Source organism: Hippocampus zosterae, chromosome 18 (genome assembly GCF_025434085.1).
Source record: "Hippocampus zosterae strain Florida chromosome 18, ASM2543408v3, whole genome shotgun sequence".
In the NCBI taxonomy this organism is placed as follows: Eukaryota; Metazoa; Chordata; class Actinopteri; order Syngnathiformes; family Syngnathidae; genus Hippocampus; species Hippocampus zosterae.
Genome location: NC_067468.1, coordinates 2,783,727 through 2,806,342, shown reverse-complemented (window position 1 = coordinate 2,806,342; position 22,616 = coordinate 2,783,727). Strand labels below are relative to the sequence as shown.

Below are 22,616 nucleotides of genomic sequence, written 5' to 3'. Positions count from 1 at the left end.
CTGCTCAGTGTGCTGCTGTGTGTGTCTCTTCTCTAACCCCTGCCCCTTCTCTAAATTGCAGCCCGTGCGCGTGCGTGTGCGTGTGTGTGTAACCCTCCCCTTCCGGCTCCCAATGAGCCGGCTCGTTCGCGAACGACACATCACTAAGGAACACATCTCTGCTGAACATGCTGAAGGAGAACTGGGTGGCTGGAGAGGCGACCTCACACAGTGTCATCTCCTATATTCTTCAAATGAGGGACAAGGTGGAGAATTTCAGAGACATGGCAAAGACACATTTGGAGGAGAGTCAGAAAAAACAAAAGGTATGGTACGATAAACATGCCAGAGAGAGAGATTTGCACCCTGGACAGAAGGTGTTAATACAGGGTGACCCCCAAAAAACGGGCCCCAACTCTAATTAGGCCCCGTTTCTTAGTGTTTTGTCCGAATGAAATGAAACTTTGGCCATAACTAGTTTATTATATTCAGAATATCACATCAAAACACTAGGGTGTTTCGCTTTTTTTCTCCATTCTACAGCATATGTTCTATATGGCCTCCATTTAGTTCCATGCATTTCTTGAGGCAGAGCACGAAGTTGTCCATGACGTTCTGACAGACTGAATTGGTAATGACTCTCATCTCCTACCTGATGGCTTTCTTGAGTTACGTGATGGTTCTGGGTTTCCCTGCGTAGACTCTGTCCTTAAGATAGCCCCAAAGAAAAAATCTGGGGGTCTTAGGTCCGGGCTATGGAGTGCCCACTCAAAATCAGTCTTAAGACTGATCACTCGGCCTCCGAAGTTCTCTTTCAGCCAATCTTGGGACAGGTTTGAGGTGTGACAACTTGTTCCATCTTGCTGGAACCAGAACTTGCTCATGAGCGACGGGTAGATGGTCTGGAGCTCATTCTTGAAAGTTTTGAGGACCTCCACATCCTGCTCCTTGGTCACTGTCACTGCTGCGCCAGATTCTTCGATGAAGATTGGTCCAATGATGCCTCTGGCTCAGATTTCTGGTTCCAGCAAGACGGAGCAACTTTATGATACTAAGCGTCCCGTGGCTCGACGGACTTTTCCTCGAATGCTTTACTTGTTATCATACAAAAATCAGCCACGGGGACGGTTCGTAGTCCTCGATGGCCATAGTTAGCTCTCGAAGGCTAAAAACCTTAGGCTAACTAGAGCACTCATGAGAGAGAAACGCTCCAGTTAGCGTAAGGTTTTTAGCCTTCGAGAGCTAACTATGGCCATCGAGGACTACGAACCATCCCGTGGCTGGCTTAAAAGTTCATTGCATGCCAGGAAGTATTTGTTGTTGTTAGATTCAGATGAGGATGGACGTTGCATTGCTAAAATGGCTACAAAATGGACGTTTGGATGCTTCTTGTCAAGCAGCTAAGACAAGAAGAGCTCTGATGCTGGAAGAGAGGGTAAAAGTGATCAAAATGAAAGACAGAGCAAGCAAAATAAAATACATTATCCAATAAATTTATGTAAGTGAAAGTGAATGCTGATCGTAAATTTCGCAATTTCTTTCCCTTTTTTCCTTTCTACACTGAAAATATGAAGTGTCAAATAAGTGTGTGCTCATACGTATGCACTGTTGGAATAAAAATAGAGTACACATACGTTTGTGTGTGTGTGTACACATACGTTTGTGTGTGTGGGTGTGCGTGGGTGTGCTTACATCTGAGATCAAATTTGCTACAGTGAAAAACCCCTGTTGTGAAAAATATCTTGCTGCAACCATGATTTCGTTGTCGAGGAGTTTCACTGTACACTGTATTAGCAGCATGCCGCTTGGGCGACAAAATAAACTTGGGTCACAAATGCTCCACCACCAAAATAAAGCAAAAACTTTCCTTGTTCTTTGCTCACAGTTTGTGATCACTAATTGACAAATACAACGGCCTATGTATGAGTGACATCAGTGACATCTTCACAGAAACAAAATCACAGGAGCTGACAAAGGTTGTGGTGACGGCAGTTTATTCCCTGTATGCTGACAGCAAAATGGGAAAAAGTAATGGATGATGTAAAACAAGTACTCACTCAGAGATTCAAAATGAAGGACTTAGGGACATTAAAACATTTCCTAGGAATCGATTTTGAACAAATAGATGGACAAATTAAAATATCACAGGAAAGATGTGAAAAATATTTCAGAAAGGTTTGAAATGCAAAACTGTAAACCAAGACAGACCCCTTGTTAACCAAAACTAGAATACACTGAAAATGCAGAAACGCTAAAACAGCCGAGACAGTACAGGGAAGCAGTGGGAAGTTTAATATACTTATCTACTGTACATGTACAAGACCTGACATCAATTATGTTGTCAGCAAACTATCTCAGCATTTTGGTGAACCAACTGTGGAGGTTTGGAATACAGCAAAACACGTATTCAGATATTTAAAGAACAAAACCAGCGACAAAACAAGGGTTGAGGGAATTTGCGATGCGGATCTTTGGAGAGTGTTGAACTGTGAATGTGTTGTGTTTTGCAATTTTGTTGTTTTGCCCAGTGAGGAAATAGCGAGTGGGGGTGTTGGCGATTTATGTTATATGTAGCGCTCTTGCTCGTTGCTTTTGTTGTGGAGAGGCATGCCGGATGTACATATGAACAAATTTTTCGATTTCAGCGAGCAGACGCTATGCTCATGGCCACGGTTCGTGTTACACCGTGCTGCCAAGTTGTTTTGGCAATAGAATAAATATGCCTGAACTGATCATCTAAACGTGTCTTATTATTACACGAGTTTACGGGCCATTCTTCGTGATTCGTACCTCCTTAACAGCACACAGAAGCGCCCGACTCATGTCTACACTTGCCGTTTGCATGAACGCAAGCCATTGAGGGGGCGGGGACGTTCTGAAGCAGTGACATCACACATGCACAATGGAAGTCGTGCATTGCTCTGAGGAGATTAACGCCCTGCGTCGCAGCACCGCACTGTGGTTCGTCATTATCTTGATTTGAATTCAACCAATTGACATATAATAATACGTATTACACATATAACAATACATATAATTCATTCATTTTCCGAACCGCTTTTATCCTCACTAGGGCCGCGGGGGGTGCTGGAGCCTATCCCATCTGTCTTCGGGCAGTAGGCGGGGGACACCCTGAATCGGTTGCCAGCCAATCGCAGATAATACATATAATACGTATTTAATCAGTACAACATTCATTCATTCATTCATTCATCTTCCTAACCGCTTGATCCTCACTAGGGTCGCGGGGGGTGCTGGAGCCTATCCCAGCTGTCTCCGGGCAGTAGGCGGGGGACACCCTGAATCGGTTGCCAACCAATCGCAGGGCACACAGAGACGAACAACCATCCACGCTCACACTCACACCTAGGGACAATTTAGAGTGTTCAATCAGCCTGCCATGCATGTTTTTGGAATGTGGGAGGAAACCGGAGTACCCGGAGAAAACCCACGCAGGCCCGGGGAGAACATGCAAACTCCACACAGGGAGGCCAGAGCTGGAATCGAACCCAGTACCTCTGCACTGTGAAGCCGACGTGCTAACCACTGGACTACCGGGCCGCCCAGTACAACATTGTTGAACGCAATTTTATTGACATTTGTGTGAAATGAATAAACTGGATTTAAAAGCAACAGTTGTGTCCACACCGTTTAATTGAAGAACTCAAGCGGAAATAACTGCTTTGGAATAAAACAAAATCACCACAAATTTATGGTTAACTCAACAAACCAAACTGTTAATTTCATTTCACCCAGGTAAAACAGCCATGGAAAAAGAAAAGACAACAACAACAACCAAACATGCATCCATTTCCGATCCACTTTTGCTCACAAGGGGCACATATATATATATATATATATATATATATATATATATAAAGAAAATGAGGCCAGACGAATAAACAGGCTGTTCGCAACACAACCTGCGAAAGTGTATGCTCAGTGGCAGGGTCCAAACAACAGAGCTGACCCACCAAGACTGGAAACTGAAAGGCACTGGAAAGGCATATGGGAGAAGGAGGTTGCACATAACAGCAGTGCACAATGGCTGGTGACCCTGAGAGAGGAGCACAGCAACCTCCCTGAACAGAACCCAGTTACCATAACAGTGGCAGACATACAGGAAAGAGTCTCAGATATGAAGAACTGGACAGCACCAGGCCCGGACATGGTCCACACCTACTGGCTAAAGAAACTCACAGCGCTCCATGAGCGCCTAGCAGCACACTTTAAAGAGGAAGAAGAACAGAAGGCCCCTGACATTAAAAGTGAAGAGGAGCCAGAGTACTCTTGCACAAAAGATGGTGACAATACATCAGCAAATATTGACGATGATGAGAATGATGATGAGGATGAGGAGTCCGATAGTGATTTGACATGTCACACTGACAACAAACCTTGTAAATGTTCTTGGTGTGGCAAAACGTTTGCTATTAAGAGTGCTTTGAAAACACATGTGAGAACCCACACTGGTGAGAAATTGTTCACCTGTTCCGATTGTGGCCGTAAATTTTCACGGAAGGGACACTTACAAATTCACACAAGAACACACACAGGTGAGAAACCTTTTGCCTGCACGGATTGTGGCCAAAGATTCTCTTGGAAGAGACACTTAATAAACCACACAAGAATCCATACTGGTGAGAAACCTTTTGCCTGCCCTGATTGTGGCCAAAGATTCTCTCAGAGGGGACCCTTAAATGATCATAAAAGAACCCACACCAGTGAGACACCTTTTTCATGCTCAGATTGTGGCCAAAGATTCTCTCATAGCGCACACTTAAAAATTCACAAAAGAACCCAGGCTGGTGAGAAACCTTTTTCATGCTCAGATTGTGGCCAAAGATTTACTCATAAGGGACACTTAAAAGTTCACAAAAGAACCCACACTGGTGAGAAACCTTTTGCCTGTTATGATTGTGGCCAAAGATTCGCTCATAAGGGAAGCTTAATTAGCCACACAAGAATACACACTTGTGAGAAACCTTTTTCCTGCTCAGTTTGTGGCCAAAGATTTTCTGAGAAGGGATCCTTAAATGCACACAGCAGAACACACACTGGTGAGAAACCTTTTGCCTGTTCATTCATTCATTCATTCATTCATTCATCTTCCGTACCGCTTGATCCTCACTAGGGTCGCGGGGGGTGCTGGAGCCTATCCCAGCTGTCTCCGGGCAGTAGGCGGGGGAAACCCTGAATCGGTTGCCAGCCAATCGCAGGGCACACATAGACGAACAACCATCCACGCTCACACTCACACCTAGGGACAATTTAGAGTGTTCAATCAGCCTGCCATGCATATTTTTGGAATGTGGGAGGAAACCTGAGTACCCGGAGAAAACCCACGCAGGCCCGGGGAGAACATGCAAACTCCACACAGGGAGGCCGGAGCTGGAATCGAACCCGGTACCTCTGCACTGTGAAGCCGACGTGCTGTTCAGTTTGTGGCAAAAGATTCTTTCAGAAGAGATACGTAATTGACCACACAAGAACTCACACAGGTGAGAAAACTTTTCCCTGTTTAGTTTATGGCCAAAGATTCTCATGGAAGTCTCAGATTAAGGATCACAAGTGTGATGATGAGATGAACAGTGATCAGTGACATAACCCCCCCCCCTCCCGCTCCATCTCAGCAACCTTCATCAGGCTGATTGTATTTTATGTGCCTTGTTTTTGGGATCCTGAAGTTTTCGATGAGTTTTAATGAATTTGAAAATTCTTCATTATATAGTCAAGCCTTGGTTTTTGAATGTCTCGGTTCTCGACCAATTCCGTTTTCAACCCAAAATTTTGAGTTTTTATGCCTCGGATGAACAAATTTCGGTTCTCGAACAAACTGAGCTCACTTGAATGCACCATTTGACTCCTCTCGCCTTCCTTACAGGAGAAGTGACGCTTCCTCGTGTTGATTTCCATTGTGAGCAGATGTGTCAGTAAACATTTTTATTTGAAAAAGAGCGTTGTTTCGGTTTTCGAACAGCCTTCTGGAACGGATTATGGACTAAAACCGAGGTTTGACAGGAGTTAGTTTTTATTTGGTTTTGCGTGGTGGTTTTTAAATGTTTCTTATCATTAGTTCTCAGAGAGGTTTGGGGCGACGTCTTGTCCAGGACGAGGTGAGAGCAGCAGTGGAGGACACAAGAACCTGCAAGGCTGTGGGAATGAAACAACAGGGTGCTTGGACAAGATGGGAGAACGCAGTTGAGAGGAAAGTGACCTGGGCAGAGCTTTGGAAAGCAGAGCCTCAACGCATTAAATTCCTCATCCAGGCAGTTTATGATGTGCTCCCAAGCCCGTCAAATCTGCACACATGGGGCATAGAACTCACTTCCTCCCAACATTCGTAATATTGACTCTCTTTCCTTATTCAAAACCCAGCTCAAAACCCACCTATTCAGACTTGCCTACCCGCCTTAAATCTTTCTTTCTTTATTTATTATTTTATCTGTGTTTTACTATTGGTCTTGGCTGTACAGTGTCCTTGAGTGTTGTGAAAGGCGCTTACAAATGTGATGTATTATTATTATTATTATAGCAGAGACACCGGCGTGCCCACTGTGCTCCAAGCGAGGAACCCTGGAACACATCCTCAGTGGCTGCACAAGGGCACTTGGAGATGGACGGTACAGGTGGAGGCATGATCAAGTCCTTAAGACTATCGCGGAAGCCATTACCGCAGGGCTGGCATGGGCTAAACAGTTCCGCCCCTCCAATAAAACCATCGCCTTTGTCAGCGCTGGGGACAAGCCTACCGCGGCCAGCAGAACATCATCTGCAGGCATCCTGACATCTGCAAGAGACTGGCAGTTGTTGGTGGATCTTGAAAAAAAGCTGAAGTTCCCCAGCCATATTGCAGTTACCACCCTACGACCTGACATTGTCCTCGTATCGGAGTCCACCAAACAAGCAGTGCTGCTGGAGCTGACAGTGCCGTGGGAAGATCGCTTGGAAGAAGCCTTTGAGAGGAAGCTCTCCAAGTACGCAGGACTGGTCAGCGACTGCCAGCTGGCTGGTTGGAGAGCAAGGTGTTTCCCTGTGGAGGTTGGTTGCAGAGGATTTGCAGCCCGTTCCTTGGCCAGAGCCTACTGTAGTTTAGGCATCGATGGAGAGAGGAAAAGGAGAGCCATCCGCAATACCACTGAAGCGGCAGAAAGAGCCTCAAGATGGCTGTGGCTCAAAAGAGGAGATCCATGGAGTCATGGTAGCTAGCTAGCTGTCTGGACACAAGCCGGGACTTGATCAACCCCGACTGGGTCACCTGGAGGAGGGCGTCTGATAGTTGAAAGACCCGAAACGTCCAGTGAATCCAGGAACATCACTGATGATGTGTCCAGACTAGGCATCAGTAGATGTATGTACACAGTGAATACCCTGAGAGATCAGTGACAGCCAGGAAAGACTGGATGACAACCATGAAGAGCGTGGTGACGACTGGAGAGTCAGTGACAGCCCGGAGAGACGGCAACCGGGGCAGAACGGGTCAGCAACCCAATCTGCATCCTCTGAGAGGAGGGACCCAACCAAGCTACGATGAACTCAATGGAAAAATACCCCCAGGGGTGCCCGAGAGGGGGGGAGGATGAGCACCCCAGTCGGACGGACACAACGGCTACAGACCCAGGCAACGGACAATCGACTTTGAGTAAAACGTGTACATGCGGCAAAGTCTGCAAGAACATCCATGGCTTGAAGATCCACCGAGCGAGGATGAAGTGCCCGTTGGGAGCAGAAACAACACAACGCACAGGTGTTACACCTGGTGAGACGCAGGAGGTGCCAGGCCCGGAGTCACCCCACAGTGCCCAGAACCTCCACGTGTTGCAAACTAATCCCTCGAGCATCAAGTCTGAAACGAGGCGGATCAAATGGCCTGCAGCTAGCATGACCTCTCTCTGGAAGCAATTCGACGACGATGTCGACCAAATCCTGGAGGCTATGGCGAAGGGACACGCCGACGGGAAGCTACAAGCTATGACAGCAGTCATTGTCAGCTTCGCAGCAGAAAGGTTTGGCGAGGAGGAGAAGAAAAGCCTGGGAACAACATACGCAAAGAATCAAAGAGCGGTAAGGATCCACAACATCAGGCAGGAGATGAAAACGCTGAAGTCCCAGTACAAGGCGGCAGGACAAGAGGAACGCACTGGCCTGGCCCAGCTAATGTGCATCCTACGGAAAAAGATTAGAGTTCTCCGCCGTGCAGAGTGGCACCGGAGGCGGCGACGCGAGAGGGCACGGAAGCGTGCTGCTTTCATCGCTAACCCCTTCAAGTTCACGAAGGATTTGCTGGGGCAGAAGCGGAGTGGCAAGCTGGTCTCCTCGCAGGAAATCATAAACCAACATCTGAAGCAGACGTACAGCGACCCCGCAAGAGAGCAGGAGCTGGGAGAATGCAACATCCTCATAGACCCCCCTGAACCTGAAGAGCAGTTCGACATGTCGGAGCTGCAGCTAAAGGAAGTCAGGGAGGTTGTCCGCAGAGCAAGGGCGAGCTCTGCTCCAGGACCGAGTGGCACTTCATACAAAGTGTACAAGAACTGTCCCAAACTCCTGCTGCGTCTGTGGACAATCCTGCGAGTCTTCTGGAGAAGGGGAAGGATCCCTGAACAATGGAGAATGGCTGAAGGGGTATGGATCCCGAAGGAGGAAAACTCCACTCAGCTAGACCAGTTCCGCATCATCTCCCTGCTGTGTGTTGAGGCAAAGGTTTTCTTCAGTGCTGTTTCCAAGCGGCTGTGTACCTACCTGGCAAAGAACTCCTACATCGATACATCCGTCCAGAAAGGTGGCATCTCAGGAATTTCAGGATGTTTGGAACATACCGGTGTGGTCACACAGCTTATTCGGGAGGCCAGAGAGAACAAAGGTAACCTATCAGTGCTGTGGCTTGACCTGGCAAATGCATTCGGCTCCATTCCACACAAGCTCGTCCAGCTCACTCTGACAAAGCATCATGTACCCAGCAGATGCAGAGATCTCATCGCTGATTATTACAGCAATTTCAGGATGAGGATCTCTTCAGGAGCTATGACATCCAGTTGGCACAAGGTGGAGATCGGCATCATTACAGGGTGTACTATCTCTGTGACACTGTTCTCGCTAGCCATGAACATGCTCACAAAATCTGCTGAGCCAGAGTGCAGAGGGCCCCGCACGAACTCCGGACAACGGCAACCACCCATCAGGGCATTCATGGATGACCTCACAGTCACGACAGAATCAGTCCCAGGCTGCCGGTGGATTCTGAAGGGTCTTGAAAAGCTGGTGGCGTGGGCCCGGATGCGTTTCAAACCCGCCAAATCAAGATCTATGGTGCTAAGGAAAGGGAAGGTGGAAAACAAGTTCCGGTTCACCATCTCAGGCACAGCCATTCCATCAATCTCAGAGAAGCCGGTGAAGAGCCTAGGGAAGGTTTTCGACTGCTCTCTGAGAGACACAAAATCTATCCAGTCGACATGCACGGAGTTGGATGGCTGGCTGAAATCAGTGGACAAGTCAGGCCTACCGGGGAAGTTTAAAGCCTGGGTATACCAGCACGGCATTCTTCCCAGGATCCTGTGGCCCCTCCTGGTCTACTCCGTCCCCATCTCGACAGTTGAGACCTTAGAGAGGAAGGTCAGCAGCCACCTCCGGAGATGGCTAGGACTTCCAAAGAGCCTGAGCAGCATCGCTCTCTACGGAAACAGCAACAAACTGCAACTGCCCTTCAAATCCTTGGAGGAGGAATTTAAGGTCACCAGAGCCAGAGAAGTGGTTCAATACAGGGACTCAAGAGATCCGAAGGTGGCTAAGGCTGGGATCCAAGTGAGGACTGGCAGGAAATGGAGGGCAGAGGAAGCGGTTGAAGAGGCAGATGCAAGGCTCCGGCACAGGTGCTTGACTGGAGTGGTCACACGAGGTCGAGCTGGGCTAGGATCCTTTCCATCTCCCCAGCTGAACACCAAGGGGAAGGAGGGGCGACGTCTTGTCCAGGACGAGGTGAGAGCAGCAGTGGAGGACACAAGAACCTGCAAGGCTGTGGGAATGAAACAACAGGGTGCTTGGACAAGATGGGAGAACGCAGTTGAGAGGAAAGTGACCTGGGCAGAGCTTTGGAAAGCAGAGCCTCAACGCATTAAATTCCTCATCCAGGCAGTTTATGATGTGCTCCCAAGCCCGTCAAATCTGCACACATGGGGCATAGCAGAGACACCGGCGTGCCCACTGTGCTCCAAGCGAGGAACCCTGGAACACATCCTCAGTGGCTGCACAAGGGCACTTGGAGATGGACGGTACAGGTGGAGGCATGATCAAGTCCTTAAGACTATCGCGGAAGCCATTACCGCAGGGCTGGCATGGGCTAAACAGTTCCGCCCCTCCAATAAAACCATCGCCTTTGTCAGCGCTGGGGACAAGCCTACCGCGGCCAGCAGAACATCATCTGCAGGCATCCTGACATCTGCAAGAGACTGGCAGTTGTTGGTGGATCTTGAAAAAAAGCTGAAGTTCCCCAGCCATATTGCAGTTACCACCCTACGACCTGACATTGTCCTCGTATCGGAGTCCACCAAACAAGCAGTGCTGCTGGAGCTGACAGTGCCGTGGGAAGATCGCTTGGAAGAAGCCTTTGAGAGGAAGCTCTCCAAGTACGCAGGACTGGTCAGCGACTGCCAGCTGGCTGGTTGGAGAGCAAGGTGTTTCCCTGTGGAGGTTGGTTGCAGAGGATTTGCAGCCCGTTCCTTGGCCAGAGCCTACTGTAGTTTAGGCATCGATGGAGAGAGGAAAAGGAGAGCCATCCGCAATACCACTGAAGCGGCAGAAAGAGCCTCAAGATGGCTGTGGCTCAAAAGAGGAGATCCATGGAGTCATGGTAGCTAGCTAGCTGTCTGGACACAAGCCGGGACTTGATCAACCCCGACTGGGTCACCTGGAGGAGGGCGTCTGATAGTTGAAAGACCCGAAACGTCCAGTGAATCCAGGAACATCACTGATGATGTGTCCAGACTAGGCATCAGTAGATGTATGTACACAGCACATATGTTTTCATTCTTTGTTTTTTTTTCTTTTTTCTAAATTAAACCATCCTTGAATGAATAGTCCTCCACATATCCACATGTGTTTTTCATCATCTTAGATTGGATGTGATCCTGAACAAAATGGACATTTTCCACGTTGTCATGAAATGTGTGGTGGTGCCATATGTATTGTTGTTTGATACTGTGTGTTGCATGCTGGCCAAAAAAGTTGTTGTTGCTCAAAAAGCTTGGATCAGCCAAGTCTTCTTCAAATCCCTACCTCAAGATTGGAGAGATTCATGACAAGTGAGGCACATTTCCCTGCAGTGAGAAATTAAAATAGGAGCTTAAAAACAAGTTTACCCGTATTTAAATGTTGATCTTTTGTTTGTTTTTTTCATTGAACAAAAATATCCAGTAATAAATTGACAGAACGTGAAGGTAAGTAAAATTGTAAGAAAGGAAAATTAAACAGTCATCATATGGTACAATTTAATGTTCAGAGTGCCTCGAGAAAGGTTTCCTTCACGTCTTTGGAATGGCTTGTTATGTTTGGCAAGGGCGTGACTGACCTGATATGAAGTAATAGTTGCTGCCTTACTCTGCGTCTTCGGTTTGATAAAGACTGACTGTCGTGCTGCAAGATGTGCTTTCAAATCCCACACTTTTGTGGAATGTAAAAATGTTTTTGCAGGGAAATCTGTCTCATCAACTGTGTACCGTTTTGAAATGTCGCTCCAGATTGGCTTTCTTCGGCAATGCCATCGTTGCATTGCAAATCAAACAAACAGGCTTTGAATGAGAGTAAACAAAAAAATAATCTTGCTCCCACTCAGGTTGAAAATGGCAGTTCTCCGCTGTTTTCCTCTCAGCCATGTTGACGTTTCGGGGTGAAAACAGCTGTGATTGTTTGCTGCTCACTACTGTTGAAAAACTTCCAGCAGCATTTACAACTCATCGGGAAGGAAATTAACTATTGGATGTCCGAAACTTTGCTGAATGATGTCAACAGGGGGATGACAAATAGGCAATTGTAAACCTGGCGGAATCAGCCAGCAGCGGCTTCATTTGGCGTAGGGGCCACAACAGCACTTGGTGCTGCTCATTGAGAACGTGCTTTCACAGCAGACTCCAAAAGTCTCCAATCACACCAGAAGAAGTCACTCGATTGTCACCAGTCACTTTTTTTGAAAAAAGAGTCACTCGCGAGGGTCTGAATACTAACTAAATATACAGTCGAAGTCGCTAAGTTTGGCAACACAGGCTTCATGTCATGAAAAAAGTTTTTTTTCCCCCCAAAACACCTCGCAGTCGCCTTGGGATCAGTCGACTTCAAAAGCTTTTTTTAAATCCGAGAAAAATCCCAGCAGTAAATTCTTTTTTGTCTATATTAGTGGCTCAATATATATAGTTTTATTAGTTCTCAATTTTATAAACAATTTATAAAAAATATTTTTCTTTTTACATGCGTTTTCTATACCTTTCATTATCCATGGCTTACTTCCATGGCCTGACCGAACTCTTCCCACGCCCGGGTTTTTGCCTCGGCGACCACCGAAGCTGCGTTCCGCTTGGCCAGTCGATACCCGTCAGCTGCCTCTGGGGTCCCACAGGCCATAAAGGCTCGATAGGACTCCTTCTTCAGCTTGACGGCATCCCTTACTGCTGGTGTCCACCAGCGAGTACGGGGGTTGCCGCCACGACAGGCACCAAACACCACAACTCAGATTAGCCGCCTCAACAATTGAGGCACGGAACATGGTCCACTCGGAGTCAATGTCCCCCCGCCTCCCTCGGAACATGGGAAAGCTCTGTTGGAGGTGGGAGTTGAAACTCCTTCTGACAGGGGATTCCGCCAGACGCTCCCAACAAACCCTCACAATACGTTTGAGTCTGCCAGGACAGACCGGCATCTTCCCCCACCATCGGAGCCTACTCACCACCAGGTGGTGACAGGGACGGTTCTGGATCAATTTCACCGAGGGGGCCGGGCTGGGGGCAGGGGTTTTGATGGGGGGGCACATTCAACCCAGGGCTAAAAAGACAGATTTGAAATCTTATTTGACTTTTTATTTCTTCAGACTTTGAAATTGTAATCATAACATTACTGTGATGAGAAAAAAACAGTACTAGGAGGGCTAAAATGTCTGCAAGCGTAACAATACACCGTGTCCATTTGTTGAGAATTGTACTGTCAAGGCCAGATTTGGACAGTCAGCTAAACTCATCTTTTACACCACGACTCTGAAGACGTTATTCTTAGTCCACAGGTTTAATGATGGAGAAAAAGGTGAAACTGTAACACAAAATTCAAGGCAATATTACTTTGAATTCACAACCAATGGAATAAAATAACATTACCTGAATCGCGAGATTAGCGAGACGTCATGGTGCTAACATAATTAGCGAGCGCTAGCTCAAATCCTAACATGTTCTTTTTTTCACATTGTCAAGCAGCATTTCTAACACAAAGTTCCGCAGTGACAGAACTGTTCACCAATAACAAAACAAACTTGTACATACCCACGATGCTACCAGAGGCGTGAGATGTATGTGGATTAAACTTGACTACCATACGTTTCTAACGGTGGCGATCTATCGCTTTACTTTCTGTTACCGCATACGCGTCTTCCGCTTTCATGACGTCACGCCCGGTTGTGAACTACGCTGCTTACAATGAATCAATAAAGTTACGTCCATAGAGAAAATACTCTTAACTATGCATAGACATATTGACGTTACTTCAGTGTAATTTAAATACAACACTCAAATTTAGATTAGCTATTAGTTGGGGACAGAACAAGAATATTCAAACCGGGGGATGATATGGTACAAGCCTGGCGGGGACAAAAATTGCAAATACACTGAAGCTAGATGTTTTACATGCATATAATTATCCAAATTTTAAAATGCAATGTCTTATATATTGATCCTGTTAAATAAAAATTAAAATAAAAAGGGAGACTAAAAAAGTTACACACACACGCACGCACGCACACGCTCATACATACACACGCGCACACAAACACGCAAACACACACACACACGCGCATACACACACGCAAATAGCACTCGTGTCGTGGTCATTTCCTTCTCTGCGGACTGCTTCTCATTTTCCCGCTCATTTTTAAGTGGCGCAGCGCACTAAAAGGTCCGACTAGAATGTTAAATCACGCACTTTGTTCCACCTTTCGCGTCGGCGACTTGGCACGACTGCGTAATCTGCGCTCGGAGATGGGCCACAGGGGGGCCAGAATCGGTGCTACACTGGCACTGGCCCCCGTTGACCCCCCAGAACCGCCACTGCACAACGTCAAGATAGCTGAAAAAAATAGAGATTAAGACTTTTTTTTAAACCTTTATTGAACAACTCGGCGGCCCGGTAGTCCAGTGGTTAGCACGCCAGCTTCACAGTGCAGAGGTACCGGGTTCGATTCCAGCTCCGGCCTCCCTGTGTGGAGTTTGCATGTTCTCCCCGGGCCTGCGTGGGTTTTCTCCGGGTGCTCCGGTTTCCTCCCACATTCCAAAAATATGCATGGCAGGCTGATTGAACACTCTAAATTGTCCCTAGGTGTGAGTGTGAGTATGGGTGGTTGTTCGTCTATGTGTGCCCTGCGATTGGCTGGCAACCAATTCAGGGTGTCCCCCGCCTACTGCCCGGAGACGGTTGGGATGGGCTCCAGTACCCCCCCGCGACCCTAGTGAGGATCAAGCGGTTAGGAAGATGAATGAATGAATGAATTGAACAAGTCAGAATACAATTCTCAGCAAACAGAAAACAAAACGAACGTGCTACCAATACATACATATTACAAACGTTTAAACAAAAAAGAAAAAGAAGAAAGAAAGAAAGAAAGAAAGAAATAGACAGATAGATAGAAAGATAGATAGATAGATAGATAGATAGATAGATAGATAGATAGATAGATAGATAGATAGATAGATAGATAGATAGATAGATAGATAGAATGAACCCAGGGGATTTTTACACAAATTTCTAAATAAGGAGCATACAACCAGAGTCTTAACAGCTTTTTTGTTTTTGGAATCCATAATAATGGATGATGTAAAACAAGTACTGCTTTGTTTCTGTTTCAAAAATTAAGAAAAGAGGTTTTGAATTATTCCATCTGCATTTGTGGATATGGAACTGATGATTATTAATGATTAATGATAATGATTATTAAATTTATAATGAAGGTTTGTTTATTGTTTTTTTCATTGTCTTTGTAGAACCCAAATAGTACATTTTTCCAGTATAGCATAAAGTCAGAGTCAATATGTTCAATGATAAATCTGGATACAACTTTCCAAAATGTGTTGGTATACTGGCATTGCCAGAACAAGTGAACCATCGTTTCAGGGTACATTCCACAAAATGAACAATCAACAGAGATGTCTTTCTTGAACCTAAGAAGATAATGCTTGGTGGGATAGTATTTATGTATCATTTTAAAAGAGATTTCCCTTACTTTATTACTTTATTAGTCGCACCAATTTTTTTACGTGATGAGTGTCTTACCTCACCCCTTCTGACGACATAGAAGCCCAGCTCACGCTCGAATAGTCCGGTTCAGTGTGCGGAGCCCTCAGGGCGTGGTTGAACAGCACTGTTCACTAAACATCGCACACGCTCCATTGGCTTCAGCCAAGAGCACATCGATTGCTATGCGGTCCCGGAACACCATCAGAGGGGTTACTGTCAATTGTTTTGCTTCTGATAGCCAATAAGGTTTCCTTAGTATAACTTGCAAGCTTCTGCACACTCGAGTGGAGGCATCTGATTCCGTCAACACGTTTTATTCGTGGTAATCCAAATAAAATAGGACCCCACGGTGCGGCAACCCGGTTAACCAATTTATACTCATCTGGTACACCACGAGGAACTCCAATTGCCCCAATGGAGGTGAAATCTCAAAATCCTCTGCTGTGGACGGAAGCATAGTCATTGGTAAAAGCAGCTTCTCAATTATTTTCAGTTCCACTATAACAATAACACCCCCCCCCCCAATTTGTTGTTTTAAAAAAAAACTCTGCTGCGATAATCGTCATTTGCCTATAAAATTGTTATAATTTTATTTTTGGCATATTAATATATATACTAGCCCTCCGGGCGGCTCATCAGCTAGTTCCTGCGGAAGGCTGGTAAGGTGGTGGTTCGCCGCCCTCCGGGCGGCTCATCAGCTAGTTCCTGCGGAAGGCTGGTAAGGTGGGCCTTCGGCCCACAAAAGTGTTGTTGCTTGGTTCAACTTTTTGTTCATCTTCATTGCTTATCGCGAAAATAAAGAGATGTTTAGCTCTACTAAATAACTAACAATTTTATTGCAATGCTTGTGGGTAGACAACATTTTTTCGCTAAGATGCCCGCGCGATCGTAGTGAGCCACTGCCTGAGCGGTGCAGTGGCGGCGCGCAGCGGCGCGGTGAAGTGGGTACGTTTTGAAAAGGGACAGACGGAAGGACAGACCGCGTGCGGGACGATGCGCAATATATATATAGATTAAAAAATCCTCGTCTCACACCTCGGGTGGTGTCCGTCCCTCATTCAGCTCGGGTCCTCTCCAAGAGGCCAGGAAGCTTGAGGGTTCTGCGCAGTATCCTTGCTGTTCACAGCACTGCACATTTCTGGACTGAGATGTTGTTCCCGGGATCTGTTGCAACCACTCATCTAGTTTGGGGGTCACTGCCCCGAGTGCTCCGACCACCACAGGCACGACTGTCACCTTTACCTTCCAGGCTCTCTCCAGCTCCTCTCTGAGCCCTTGGTATTTCTCGAGTTTCTCATGTTCCTTCTTTCTGATGTTTCCATCACTTGGGACCGCTACATCCACTACAACGGCTTTCCTCTGCCCTTTATCTATGATCACGATATCTGGTTGGTTCGCCATTACCATCTTGTCAGTCTGGATCTGGAAGTCCCACAGGATCTTCGCTCTGTCATTCTCCACCACCTTCGGAGGTGTTTCCCATTTTGACCTTGGGGTTTCCAGTCCATACTCCGCACAGATGTTTCGGTAGACTATGCCAGCCACCTGGTTATGGCGTTCCATGTAGGCTTTCCCTGCCAGCATCTTACACCCTGCAGTTATGTGTTGGATCGTCTCAGGTGCCTCTTTGCACAATCTACACCTTGGGTCTTGTCTGGTGTGGTATATCTGGGCCTCAATGGCTCTGGTGCTCAGGGCCTGCTCCTGAGCAGCCAGGATGAGTGCCTCTGTGCTGTCCTTCAGGCCGGCCCTCTCGAGCCACTGATAGGACTTCTTGAGATCAGCCACTTCGGTTATGGTCCAGTGGTACATCCCGTGTAGGGGCTTGTCCTCCCATGATGGTCCCTCTTCCATCCTCTTCCATCCTCTGTTCCCCATTGTCTGAGACATTCTCTGAGTACGTCATCCGTTGGAGCCTTCTCCTTGATGTATTCATGGAGCTTGGATGTTTCATCCTGGACAGTGGTTCTCACACTCACTAGTCCCCGGCCTCCTTCCTTTCAGCTTGCGTACAGTCTCAGGGTGCTGGATTTGGGATGGAACCCTCCATGCATGGTTAGGAGCTTTCGGGTCTTAACGTCCGTGGTCTGAATCTCTTCCTTTGGCCACCTTATTATTCCTGCAGGGTATCTGATCACTGGCAGGGCATAGCTGTTTATTGCCCGGGTCTTATTCTTGCCATTGAGCTGGCTTCTTAGGACTTGCCTCACTCGCTGGAGGTATTTGGCCGTAGCCGCTTTCCTTGTTGCCAGTTCGAGGTTGCCATTGGCCTGTGGTATTCCGAGGTACTTGTAACTGTCCTCAATGTCTGCTATTGATCCTTCAGGGAGTGAGAGCCCTTCAGTGCGGACTACCTTTCCTCTCTTAGTCACCATCCGACTACATTTCTCAAGCCCGAATGACATCCCGATGTCGCTGCTGTAGATCCTAGTCGTGTGGATCAGGGAGTCTATGTCCCTTTCGCTCTTAGCATACAGCTTTATGTCATCCATGTTGAGGAGGTGACTGATTGTAGCTCCATTTCTGAGACGGTATCCATAGCCTGTTTTGGTGATTACTTGGCTTAGGGGGTTCAGTCCTATGCAGAACAGCAGTGGGGAGAGTGCATCACCTTGGTATATGCCACATTTGATGGACACTTGGGTAAATGGCTTGCCATTGGCTTCAAGTGTGGTTTTCCACATCCTCATCAAGTTCGCAACGAAGGCTCTTAGGGTCCTGTTCACCTTATACAACTCCAAGCATTCAGTGATCCATGTATGTGGCATCGAGTCATACATAGGCTTTCTTGTAATCAATCCAGGCTGTGCGCAGGTTGGTACGTCGGGACCTTCAGTCTTGTGCGTCTGTTCTGTCAACCAGGAGCTGATGTTTGGCTCCTCTGGTATCTCTACCAATGCCCTTCTGCGCTTCGTTCATGTATTGATCCATGTGTCCACTTATCTTAGCCGCAATGATGCCTGACATAAGCTTCCATGTTGTGGAGAGACAGGTTATTGGCCGATAGTTGGATGGGACTGCACCCTTCCTGTATGTCTGCCACTGTTGTGGTAACTGGGTTCTGTTCAGGGAGGTTGCTGTGCTCCTCTCTCAGGGTCACCAGCCATTGTGCACTTCTGTTATGTACAACCTCCTTCTCCCATATGCCTTTCCAGTACCTTTCAGTTTCCAGTCTTGGTGGGTCAGCTCTGTTGTTAGGACCCTGCCACTGTGCGTACACTTTCGCAGGTTGTGTTGCGAACAGCCTGTTTATTCGTCTAGCATCATTCTCTTTTGTGTACCGCTTTAGGCGACTGGACAAGGCTTGGAGCCTTTGTTTAGCAGTTTCGAGTGCTTCAGGTATGGTCATCTGGAAGTACCTCTCGGGTATCGGTCTTTTCATCACACCTCTCTGGGCCTCCGTCAATTGACTTGCATCTTTCCGGGCCGCCTTGATCTTAGCCTCCAACCGTCTTTTGCATGGTGGGTAACGTATCTCATGGCTTCCATGGTTGCTCTTATAGCCAAGAGTCTCTGGGATCACTGATGCTGAAGCGTATATCAGCTCATTGGTTTCTGTGATCGTTACGGTAGGGATCGCCCTCAGTGCTGCATTCACACTTTCTATGAGACTTTCAGATGGTACTTCACATAGCCGTTGTAATCGGTTTCTCGGTTGCCCAGCTGTCATTCTCGCCATGATCTTAGCTTTCAGGTCAGTTGCTGCCTCGCTCAGCATTTCATTCATTGGGGCTGGCCTCCCAATCTCATCATCTGCATTCATTGGGGCTTGCCTCCCAATCTCTGGTATGACCTCCTCCTCTGATCTGGCAGCCTGGGGCCCTTCACCATGGAACCTGCATTGTACCTCATAAATCTCAAGTTGTGACAGCAGTTGCCGTTTGTGGATGTTGGAACACTGAGCTACTAGTTGTTTCATTGTCAACCGAGAGTGTGGGTTTCGAAGTAACCATTTAGCCCACATTCTCTGCATGTAACCCCTCTGACTAGGGTTGTTTGAGTAGTAGCATTCCAACAGAGCCATGTTATCGCATCTCGCCCATCTCCGCTTTGTTCCAGTAGCCCATTTTTCATCAAGGTGCTCTGGTTCCCCAGCACCTGACACAGACCTTGTTTGGCCGGGCGACGTCTGAGCCGGCATGTCATTCGTTTTATTGTCTCTCATCATTGTATGAGGTAGGCATTAGCGTGAATATTAATTATACAACTATAATTAAACAAATTATATATAGATAGATAGATAGATAGAGAGAGAGAGAGAGAGAGAGAGAGAGAGAGAGAGAGAGAGAGAGAGAGAGAGAGAGAGAGAGAGAGAGAGAGAGAGAGAGAGAGAGAGAGAGAGAGAGAGAGAGAGAGAGAGAGAGAGAGAGAGAGAGAGAGAGAGAGATAGATAGATAGATAGATAGATAGATAGATAGATAGATAGATAGATAGATAGATAGATAGATAGATAGATAGATAGATAGATAGATAGATAGATAGATAGATAGATAGATAGATAGATAGATAGATAGATAGATAGATAGATACTGCAACATGTATCTATATTTGTCTGAGCTTTATTAGCCTACTATCTAATGACTAAGTTTGCTACAACTACACGATGAGTCTTCATGATTAAATGTTTTTTTCCGTCCAGTGCATTCTGTTGAGCAGGGGTACCCAACCTTTTTTGACCGATGATCTATTTTTCGTTCAACTAAATTACCGCGATCGACCCGCGCATACACAACACACAGACGCATGCCTAGTAAGGGTGTGGAAAATAATCGATATTAATCGATACATCGATGCGCAAGTGCGCGATGCGAGTGCAGCGGCTCATTCACTGGGTTCATTGGTGGGTATCGGTAAAATCCGATTCAAGCGCCGTTTTATTCATGTTAAACGTCACCTATCTGTCCTTTCCTAGGCGCGCTGAATGCACCATCATTGTTTTGCGTTTTCTGTTGAATACGGACGGTAGCCGTGCGTCACATACAGTCCAGTATACAACTAGCGAAACACTATGGAAGTTCGCGCAAGCAGCAGCAAGGAAACTACTGTATTTAATGCTTCCGCAACATTCAGATCTTATGTTTGGAAATACTACGGCTTCGAAAAGAAAGACGGAAAGATTGATAAAAGCTCCGTAATTTGCAAAGAATGTCGCACTACGAAGCCATACAACGGCAGCACCACAAATATGCAGACCACTTAAAACGATGGCACCAGATCACCGACAAGTTTCCCGCCCCCTCCCCCGCCTCCCCGTCCAATTCCTCGTTGGACACCGGAGAAACTCTTGGCAAACCAGGTCAGGATCAGAAAAAAATCGCCTCTTATTTTGGGGGTCCCCTTGCAGCTCACTGTGACCGCGCAAGGAAAAACTATATATGGATGACTCAGTGAGAGTGGTCTCTGTACGCTACAATACACACAGCAGCTTTGACGCTGTGACTGCCAAAATATTTTCCAATGTATTTTTTTCTGTCCTATGGAGATGAATATTTCATATAAGACACTCAGTGAGTAGTCTGTTTGTGTTTACACTACAGCAACAGCTGTGAGTCTCAGGTGCCAAATTGTTTACATTTTCTTTGCACAAAACCCAATTGTGAAAGGGCTTAAATAAGTTGTTTTGCATGTTCTACTGTTTATAAGGAATAAAGTGGTCTACGTTTTGCAATACCATACTGAATTCCATCTTTTTTAAAACTTTTTTTCTTTGCGTATTTGCATCATGTTTAATTGCACACACAATTCATTCATTCATTCATCTTCCGAACCGCTTGATCCTCACTAGGGTCGCGGGGGGGGTACTGGAGCCCATCCCAACCGTCTCCGGGCAGTAGGCGGGGGACACCCTGAATTGGTTGCCAGCCAATCGCAGGGCACACATAGACGAACAACCACCCATACTCACACTCACACCTAGGGACAATTTAGAGTGTTCAATCAGCCTGCCATGCATATTTTTGGAATGTGGGAGGAAACCGGAGCACCCGGAGAAAACCCACGCAGGCCCGGGGAGAACATGCAAACTCCACACAGGGAGGCCGGAGCTGGAATCGAACCCGGTACCTCTGCACTGTGCACACACAATATCACAACAAATTGCACTGTATTGTATCGGATCGCATTGATTTGAACTAAATGTCTATCGCGTCGTATCACATTGTGAAGACGGTGAAACGTATCGCATCGTGTCGCCAGAAAATTCCATGTATCGTTTAAGTATCACATCGCTGGTAGTGCATCGAGATGTGTATCGAATTGTCCTCGGTGCTGAGATTCACATCCCAAATGCCTAGTATGCCTACCTACCGTTGTCAAGATCTGACGCGGAGGCATTGGATGCACTTTTTCAGTGTTTTTTACTATTGTAACTCACGTGTAGCATTTTCAAAATGCTTTTCACGGTCCTCCAGATCCTCTCTGCCAGTACACTCTGTGAAATGTACATGAATCGCGGTTTTAAAAAAAATGTTTGCAACAGCCACCTGCCTAGCATCCCGCCCTGATAGAAATGAGTGTCACAGGCTAAGACTCAAATCTTTGTTGACAGAAACGTTGAAATGTTATGTTTATTCTACACATTTTTACAGCATTGGGAAATGTTAGGAATGTTTGTGTCGTTTTTTTACTCCAACAGAAACCATATTTAAAACCAAAAAAATATTTTCCCCCCACACCTTTTTCCATTTCCAAACATTTTTTATAGAGATCCAGGGAGCCACTAGATAGCGGTAAAGTGCCGCGTGCTGCCGACCACCGACCGAAGTTAACAATGCTGACTTCTCCTCTGAACAGGGTGACAATCTCTCCGACTGAGGTAATTTCCAACCGTCTACCACCGTCAACGTGATGGGAAGTTCTTGGATCTCAAATGGTTGCCGCACACACCTGTTCGGATGAGGCAGCGAACCTCCACTCACACAATTACACAATCACTCTGAAAGCACGTTTTATTTGAGCATATTTTAACATCGATATTGTTCTACATAAATGCGAGGTTCAAGTACGTACAGCACACCGCCACCCTCAACAGTTTTAAAGACTGTATGGCTCAGGGCTTGAAACAGCTTTAAAGACCACTCAGTCTGACCCGGCACGCAAACACTCATTCATCCTTTGAAGAGTTCCTTACATACCAAGAGTACTCCTCTCTCCTCCGGCTT

At 46.6% G+C, this 22,616-nt stretch overlaps 2 protein-coding genes across 3 annotated transcripts in view; one reads left to right on the top strand and one right to left on the bottom strand.

The window, feature by feature from the left end:
- Positions 1-22,616, bottom strand: part of LOC127590680 (gastrula zinc finger protein XlCGF7.1-like) — a 143,682-nt gene that overhangs the window by 40,026 nt on the left and 81,040 nt on the right. The gene's annotated exons all lie outside the window — the stretch shown is intronic.
- LOC127590704 (gastrula zinc finger protein XlCGF8.2DB-like) lies at positions 3,922-5,407 on the top strand. Its single transcript, XM_052050141.1, has one exon. It carries the CDS (start codon positions 4,118-4,120, stop codon positions 5,111-5,113), a length of 996 nt encoding a protein of 331 aa, XP_051906101.1. The 5' UTR covers positions 3,922-4,117; the 3' UTR covers positions 5,114-5,407.